This window comes from Musa acuminata, chromosome BXJ2-4 (genome assembly GCF_036884655.1).
Source record: "Musa acuminata AAA Group cultivar baxijiao chromosome BXJ2-4, Cavendish_Baxijiao_AAA, whole genome shotgun sequence".
NCBI lineage: Eukaryota > Viridiplantae > Streptophyta > Magnoliopsida > Zingiberales > Musaceae > Musa > Musa acuminata.
In genome coordinates, this window is record NC_088341.1 from 39219221 (window position 1) to 39228126 (window position 8906).

Genomic DNA, 8906 nt, shown 5'->3' on the forward strand with positions numbered 1-8906 from the left:
TGATATATGATTGTGGTATGACGTGGACGAGCATCACGTGTGATTGGGTTAGGCACAGCCCCATTACGTGTTCGCCACGTAGCTTTTCTCCCGCGTGCTACGGAGAAGGCGTATTTGTGCGCGGGGGGTGGGACCCGGTTGTCTTCACGAACGTGGCCCGTTAGAGGAGGCCATTGGGCGGCGGGGCCCGGGCGACATGGCGGTCAGCTCGGTTAATGGCGACGAGACGGGATGTGGGCCCGCCACCTTTTCCCGCGTTCCTCACCGGTCGCCATTGATCACCGCTGTTGCATTCCCCACGAGACATCGTACTATTATAGACATAATAGCACACCATCGAATGACATGCTTTGGTATGTAATGATAGCATGATTGTTGAAATTATCTATTTTAATACGGATTATATCATAGTGATATAATGGATTTGGAGCTTAAAGATCCCGTTGAACCTCTCTTTATGTCATTTATTAGATTAATTAGATTAGACCATAATAGCAGCAGCATACCATGGTGATGTGAACCCAGAGACTTATAATAAATTAATTATAAAATTTTACTAGTTAATTTAATTGATGTAAGACAATATAATTATCTTTACAATTATCAGATAAAAACATATATTTTTTTTTATATATTTTGAATTTTAAAATTTAAGTTAATTATTTATAGTCATGATTATTATTTTTTGTTTATATTTAACATTAATATACACACTAAAGGTTGATAAATCTGGAGGATATTTATCATTTTTCGGATGTCAACAAAATTATCTGAGCTTCTGGCTTTTGATTATATTCTACAAGTATTCGGGGTATACTAATCTCCGAATTTTCAAAAAATAATAGTTGATATTTTGTTAAATTTATTTTTCAATGATATTCTAGAGGAATTTTCTTGACTATGTAATTTATTTATGGTAGCGGAAGGTACAAATATAATTGGCTCTTGATGACGTAAGATATGTATCCTAGGTGGAATTTAATTTATAAGTTAAATTTATTTCCTATTTCTAATCCTTTGTGTTTTCTACCTCAAATTTATTATTACCCACTTTGATTTATACAAAAAATTTATGAGAAGATGAATTTGAGCAATCATTGGACTTACTGTCCCGCGTTGTCTTCGACTGGGGCCCAACCTGTTTCCAATCATTTACCTTGGCCACAGGTCCAACGTCGAAGTCAAGAATGAAAGGAATTGCAATGCCATTATATTGCCTATTATTTCGGATCGCTGGTAACCGAACCCGACCCGATCCGACCCATTGCCATCACCAACCACGGCAGTGGCAAGTACGGATAAGGTCCTCAACGGTTGACCGCCTACTGGTTGTTTGACCGTCACAGGTCACAGTAACATCATGACCCTGCGATATCTCTTCCTCCGTGTCTCAGCAGTGGCAATTAAATGCTGCTCGATCCTCGAGGTGTTGTATACGAGCAGGCCTGCGCCAGCCATGAGTTTGAAGGTAGTAGGTCTGAAAGCACATCTCCCGTTCAACGATTGCGGACATAGTTATTGTTTGTGCGTTGCACAAGTGCTATCCACGGGACTTGTGGCACGGTAAGGACGAAACCAGCATTAAAGTAGCAGAGCATGAAGAAGAATGGAGTCGTTGGAGGTGATAATGATCGAGAGAGGTCGCGTCCAGACAGATGGAAACAGTAAGAGAAGAATAATGGCCTCTTTGGGGTGCCAAGAGAATAATAGCAGTAGTAATTAAATGAGGAGGGGAGGTGGAGTACGATCAAGTTTTGACTTTGAGATCCATGCCGAATGCCAAGGAGAGCGAGGCGGTAATGCCTGAGATCCCTCGGGAAGATAACTCATCTCGATGCAGTGGCACTTATTATTGATGCAGTGACAGTAACCCCTTCTTTAATCTTCTCTTTTTCTCCTTTTGGGGAGGAGTGTTTTGCCTACCCGGATCCAGAAAAGCCAAGTTGAGCACGTCACATCAACGAGTTCTTACTCTCGGGGGTTGCTGTTTCTCCAGGTCTTGTTGTGGAAGAAATCAATGGGGTGGAGTCTTTTGCCCCGCAGGGTGGAACGGGAAACAAGGTGATCCACGTTGATCTTCTGCGGGAGACTTATCGTACGTGGTAAATGGTGGGCTCCGACTTCTTTCAGTGGAAAGAAATGGTGATGCTTATAAGGTGATTCTATTTATACAGAGGAGGCTTGAGAGAAGGAAGGAAGGAAGGAAACAAGATCGACAAGTAGCCAAAGTGAAGGAGAACGTAAGCGATGGGAACGGGAGGGTGGCGAAGAGCCTTCTGCACGTCGGTGGGTGTAGATCCGGATACGACTGTAGCGACGCGGAGGGAAGCAGGAGAGAGGCAGCAGCTTAGCCCCAGCACCAGGAGCTGCGCGAAGCTGATCTTCTTCTCCGGTGGCGGACGAGGGGGGAGCAACCCTTCGACGCCGAGGCTGGACGAGGGCCTCCGGTGCCGGACCAGGGCCATGTCCCCGGACAGGCCGAAGCTGCAATGCGAGACGCCCGTGGGCGTCACGCCCACGTTATCCATCGGCACCCCCAACCCCAGAAGCCGGACCCCTACTCTGTTTCGGCGGAAGGCTTTCTCTGCCCCTTCTTCTCCGAGATCCCCCTCCAGATTCGGCCTCTTCAAGCATCGATCCAGCGTATGCAAGCTTTTCTATTCCTGCTGCTTAGTTTTCTCTCCGTCTTCGTTGGTACTCTCCGTCTTCGTTGATTTATTCAAAAGATTTGGTCTCTCTCTCTCTCGGTGGCTGGTTGCCATGAGGGAGAGCGCTGTGGTGCGCTCTCTCATTGCAGAATGATGAAGGCACGGAATGAGTTCCCTCCCGATCGTTTGCAGTCACTTTGAGTTGCTTTTTGGGCTTCTCAGCCTTCCTGGTTGCTGTGGGCAAAGCAATCATCGTTTCTTTGACTCGTGTTATTGTCATCGGAGATTACTGCTTTCTGTTGTCGTCTTCCTTTTGGGTTGTTGACATCTTTTTGTTGTGGTGGTGGTGACTGCAGGGCAGGTGTCAGTTATGTTGGCAGAGCCTGAAGAGGAGCCAGGAGACGCCGGTCTTCACAGCGGAGTGCTCCCACGCCTTCCACTTCCCTTGTATCGCCGCCCACGTCAGGAACCATAGCAGCCTTGCATGCCCGGTCTGCTCCGCTACCTGGCGCCAAGCGCAATTGTTCTCCGCTCTCCACTCCCGCGAAAAGGATGCAGTCCTCGAACTTGGGCCGGCCGGAGAGTCGGAGAACCGGAACCCCAACGGAAGAACCTTCGGTGGCAGCGACAAAAATACCAGCAAAGGCCGGGAACGGCAGCTGGGACAGCACAGATTGGCTGCTGCTGTTAAGGTTTACGACGACGACGAACCGCTTCTGGCTGCGTACAAGACCAACCAGGGCGGCGGTGTGCGGTTCAATCCTATTCCGGAAGCAGCAAACGAGGATGAGGATGAGTATGCCGACAGTGAGGGCAACAACTTGGAACAGGAGGACGAGTTTAATGGGCTCCTCGCGGCCCCTCTCTCCCATTCTCCGAGCAGCGATGACCAAGGAGTTCCTCGTCGGCTAACACCGAAGTTGAAGGCGGTTGCGCTCCAGGTTAGCGTGATTCCGCAGGCGGCCCTTCTCTCCGAAGGCAGAAAGCACCGGAACTACGTGGTGGCGGTCAAGGTGAAAGCGCCATCGATAGCGTCGGCTCGTCTCCTCGACACCGCGAGCGGGCGCGCCCCGATCGATCTGGTGATGGTGCTGGACGTGGGCCAAGGCATGATGGCGGAGAAACTCCAGATGCTGAAGCGTTCAATACGGCTGGTGGTCTCGTCCTTGGGCCCAGTGGACAGGCTCTCAGTGGTGGCCTTCTCGGCGGCCGCGGGTGCTAAGAGGCTCATCCCCTTGCGGCGGATGTCGAGGCAGGGCCAGCGCGCTGCCCGCCAGATCGTGGAGAGGCTCGCGGTGGTTGGCCGTGACGCCCCGGGGAGGGGAGCGAACGTGGGCGATGCGCTCAGGAAGGCCGCCAAGGTCCTGGAAGACCGCAGGGAACGCAATCCGGTGGCCACCGTCATGCTCCTATCCGACTCCGGCCAGCAGCAGTTGCTGCTGCGCGACCACGGGAAGAAGGATGACAACCATCACAAGCTTCTCTACGCACCACGGGACTCCGGTGGCGATATTCACCCTCATCCGCCATCGACGGTGACATCCGACGCCGCCACTTGCTTCGCTCATCTGGAGATACCCCTCGTCGCTTCTGGATGTGGAGATGAATCAGCGGGGGAGCCGTCGCTGCAGAAACGTAGGCAGGTGCCAAACGAAGACGCCTTCATCAAGTGCGTGGGCGGCCTCCTGTCAGTGGTCATGCGGGACGTCCGTCTCCAACTCATTTTCCCCACCGGCGATATCTCTGCTGTTTACCCATGCAGCGGCCGCAGCTGCGGAGAGGTGGCTCTCCGGGGAGGGAGCTCCGTTCTTCGGCTAGGGGACCTCTACGCGGAGGAGGAGAGGGAACTGTTGGTGGAGCTGAGGGTGCCGGTGTCGTCTTCGGCGGCCGCGGGACCGCAGAATGGCCACCACCAGTTGGTGGTGAAGTGTAACTACAGGGATCCAGCCACCCAAGAGCTGACATTAGACGCAGAGCAGATCCTTCTCTTGCCGCCCGAGCTCAGCCGCGCTGCCTCGTCCTCCACCTGCTCCGCCACCCCTATTCGGCTGCGGAATCTCTTCGTCTCGACCCGGGCGCTGGCCGAGTCACGCCGCCTGGCCGACCTCTCGGACTCCGCCACGGCCCACCACCTTTTCTCCTCCGCCCGCTCGCTGCTTCTGCAGTCCGCTTTCGACGCTCAGGACCACCGTCTCATCCAAAACCCGGACGAGGAGCTCGCCGACCTCGAGCGGCGGCGGCGGCGGCTGTCCCGGGCGCATCACCAACCTCATCATCTTCATCGTCGTCATCATCAGCAGCAGGAAGAGTGCCTCTCGCCGTCCGGGAGGAGGAGGAGGCGGCGGCAGCGAGAAGTCGCGGCTGCCGCGGAGGTGCGAGGGGAGTCGATCACGCCCACATCGGCTTGGCGCGCCGCCGAGCAGCTGGCGAAGGTGGCCATCATTCGGAAATCTCTGAACCGGGTCAGCGATCTGCATGGGTTCGAGAACGCCCGGTTCTGAGAAAACCCGAGCCGAATCCTACAAACAGACCGGGCTCTCTCTCTCTCTCTCCCTTTCTGCCACCGGAAACATTTTTCCTAGAGAAAAAAAATAGAGAATCCCCAAAAGTTACATAACCCCCATAAATAAAATTTATGGCACTTTATATGATGAATGTTGCGAATACAAATAGGAGTAAGAGTGAAGGAATCATAATGTATGATTCAACCATTTCTTTGCATGTAGATTAAGATGGCACTCAATGAAATAATGTGTTTATCTGAAATAAATTCTACAAGATGGAATTTATGCATTATTGGGTTTCTACTACGACTTGAGAGAGGAGACGGTATCCCTCGAATCAAATGACATCATCATCATCGATCAAAGGTGTGTTATTCACCCACTTGAATTCATAACCTATTATTCATTTTAAAATTTGAAGTTGTTAGAAGAGATCCCAATATACATTAAATTCTAAAATCTTAAATCTTCTCTCACATGCAAGTAATTAAATTCAAATGCATAACGTAAATCAAACTGAGAGAAGACCATTACACAGATATTATTTATGTTTCTACGAGAGACTTACACGGGACTTGAAATTACAACATATCCTGGTAGCATGATAAAGTGATCACACATCACCTTTGTACCTCTCTTCCGTGGCAGATAACGATTTCATGTGGGAAACAGAGCATAGTCCACAACATATACTCCACTGTCATGTCTACTACCGATCATAAATAATACAACGAAGAAACATGACAATCCACAAACACATTTTTGACTGTGTAATCTGGATGGGTTTCTCTCAGCTTCTTCACCATCACCACACATGTTTCTCAAAACTTTCTTTGATTCTTTCATATAAATTGTCGAAATCTCCGTAGAAATTTCATATAATCTGGATTCATTTGATCATGACGCATCAAACTTCAACATGGGGCTTGAATCCTCAGTAAACAGATCCACATGACTATAGCATTCACGCGAGTTCAACATGCTTAAACAGGTCGCATGACCGAGACCTATATTTCTATTATCAGATCGTAAAACATTATATACAAAAACCATCGGAACGGGACATAAAGATTTGAGTTTGCTAAACTACAAACTAAGGTGAGCACACACACACACACACACGTTGCGAATCAATCAATTTTCTCCATGTTTGTGTCATCTGATGGCCAAATGACGGTCTCCATTAGCCTCTCACGCATCAGCTGTAAGTTCTCGTCCGAAATTTTCTCATACATTTTTGCATGGTCGCATTTCTGACAATCAAAACGCAAAATCTCAGCTTGCTATTATTAACAGAGAAAAAAATCCTTCTTCTCCGTCCTAGTGTTGCATTAACACGCATCATTACCTTTATCCATTTGCCGTATAGATGGAGGCGCGTTATCATCACTCTTTCTGCAAGGTCTTGCTTCTCCTGAAAATTTTTCAAGATTAAAAGGGTTGAAATTTTACTGTCCGGGAGGAAAGAAGCTAACAAGTAAATTACCTTTGCCAGGCTACGAAGAAAACGTTTACCATCAGTCGGTTTATTATTTGCGATAAAACTGCAAGGCATTTTACGATCATGTTAATTCAGTGAATGACATTTACAGAACTTCCAGTTGTAATTTATCATGTTAGGTCAGCGAATGAAATTTACATGATCCAGTTGTTCACGGAGCATCAGCTGTAAATTACAGCGTAAAAGAAATGTCCAAGTTAGAATGACTCACTTGTAGAACCACCTATAACTGGGTGGGTTCATTTCATACAGCTGGTGGAGAACTGTCCTCGATGCTTTGTAGGTGAAGTAATTAATAAGTTGCTGAAATCAACCAAAAAATCATCCTAGTCAACAGAGCTGTCATAAACATCTATACGGAGAGAAGATGTTCAGGTAACATAACAAAATCCAGGCTCCCAAAAGAGAGAGTATGAAATTGCTGATTGCAGCAGCGATTTGAGAATAAAATCGATTGGCAAAAGGATCAAATGATCTATTATATCGTCAACAGAAACATTATATTTGCTTGATTTAGATCGGTCACTAGTTTATCCGACCAGTCCGGTGCAGAATTTGAGATGGAAATGATGATTATTTCCACCGGACTTAGGTTTCGGTTACTTGAGCAGGTAAAAACATTTCTTCTTGTCATCGGTGAATTCATCGGTACCATTTCTACCCTACTTCTTGCGGACCGAGTGCGTGCATAACCTAACCGTATTAACAGAGCACATGACAAAAGAATAGGGAGATGAGTAAAGCTGATCATTACCACATGGACGTCATCGAATCCCTCCTCGTACTGCCCGCCCAGCTCGTCCACGACCACGACCAATCCGCCCCGTCGCCTGCTCCGCTGCTGCCTCTTCGCGAGCACAAACGCGATGCGGCCACGCCGCGCGCGCCGGGCGTCGAGGAAGGAGCTGCTGAGCTCGAGCGAGGAGGCGGACGGCCGGGACGGCAGCGGCGGCCTTCGGCACGCGGTCCCGCGGCCGTAGTTGAGGGCGTCGACGCAGAGGCAAGGGGAAGGGAGGGGGTCGACGGCGACGGCCCCGAAGGCCATCGGAACTGCCATCGACGATTCAAAATACCGTCTTGTTGGAGATGGAAGGTGGAATAGTTGGAGGGAAATCTTCCGGTAATTTATGAGGGAGCGGAAGAGAGGAGTCTGGTGGGAAGAGGAGAGGAGAGAAATATATCTGGCGGAGAGGGAAAGCACCTGCCCACATGGGGAGGAAGAGGAGGAGGAGGAGGAGGTTTCGTTTCAACCTCTGCCAAACAAATTTGTGAGGTGGAGATCGGCCTTCGGCGAACAGCCATTTCTCATCGCATTCCTTCGGGGATTCCTCCCGACCAAAATAAATCTAAAAAAAGAAAAATAATCGTTTTCTCTACACGTATGCTATCTACTTTCCTCCGCGACACGTTTACATCCGCCTGCCTCGTGATTGGCACCGACCGTGATGGGAGAGGGTATACCATTCGAAAGCTCGGTTCATCTTTGACGCGTGTGCCGGTCCGGACGGAATCTCCACCACGTTGCGGTGTGAACGGAATCAAGAGAAAGAAACGGCGGTTTCCAACCTGCTTCCCCGTGACGTGGGACCCGCGGGTGCCTCGTACTTCCGGACGTGTGGGCGAGGCCGTTGAGCCGTGAAGGGGTGGAAAAGGTGGTGTCGGTATGAGACCGGCAATCACAATCTTGACCGTCCGAAGCATACAATTTTGATTCGGGCGACCCAAGCGACAGTTTTCGTCGGTCCACCAAACACTGATTAGGTTTGAATCAAACTCAAATAGCCAAATGGATTCGAAGAGGTTAACGTGGGTACCTTCACCGATGGTTGACTGAGTCATCTCCGTCCATGCACGGTGGTAGGACCAGCATCTGTGGGCCCCATGTGGGTCATCCCGTCAACGTAACTAGTGGAGTGGTCCCGAAAGAAAACAATCACACAAAAAAAACATGTATACCGAGCATTAACAGCTTACGTGCTTTGAATGATCAGATGAACAACGTGCGATAGATTGATTATTGATGGTACAACGTTCGATAGGATATTAGTCCAAAAAAAGTATTTCTAAAATTTTAAATCATTTACTTATTTCTTCGAAGAAATATTTTTTTTAAAAAAAAATTATCATATTATCTATGACTAAAGCTGAATATGCTGAGATAAGTATATGTTTTGTACCAGTAATTTAGATGAGGAAGACTTTAGAAGATTATAAACTTTATCTAAAATCACCTATATAGAATAAGATAATAGT

At 48.6% G+C, this 8906-nt stretch overlaps 2 protein-coding genes across 2 annotated transcripts; one reads left to right on the forward strand and one right to left on the reverse strand.

The window, feature by feature from the left end:
• The first annotated feature begins 1998 nt into the window (after positions 1-1998).
• Positions 1999-5428, forward strand: LOC135610800 (E3 ubiquitin-protein ligase WAV3-like). Its single transcript, XM_065105752.1, has 2 exons — positions 1999-2643; positions 3005-5428. Exons 1-2 carry the CDS (start codon positions 2248-2250, stop codon positions 5147-5149), a joined length of 2541 nt encoding a protein of 846 aa, XP_064961824.1. The 5' UTR covers positions 1999-2247; the 3' UTR covers positions 5150-5428.
• A 704-nt stretch (positions 5429-6132) lies between these two features.
• Positions 6133-7883, reverse strand: LOC135610801 (chaperonin-like RbcX protein 2, chloroplastic). Its single transcript, XM_065105753.1, has 5 exons — positions 7408-7883; positions 6865-6956; positions 6639-6696; positions 6501-6566; positions 6133-6405 (listed from the first exon to the last, which is right to left on the reverse strand). Exons 1-5 carry the CDS (start codon positions 7708-7710, stop codon positions 6283-6285), a joined length of 642 nt encoding a protein of 213 aa, XP_064961825.1. The 5' UTR covers positions 7711-7883; the 3' UTR covers positions 6133-6282.
• Between the last annotated feature and the right edge of the window lie 1023 nt (positions 7884-8906).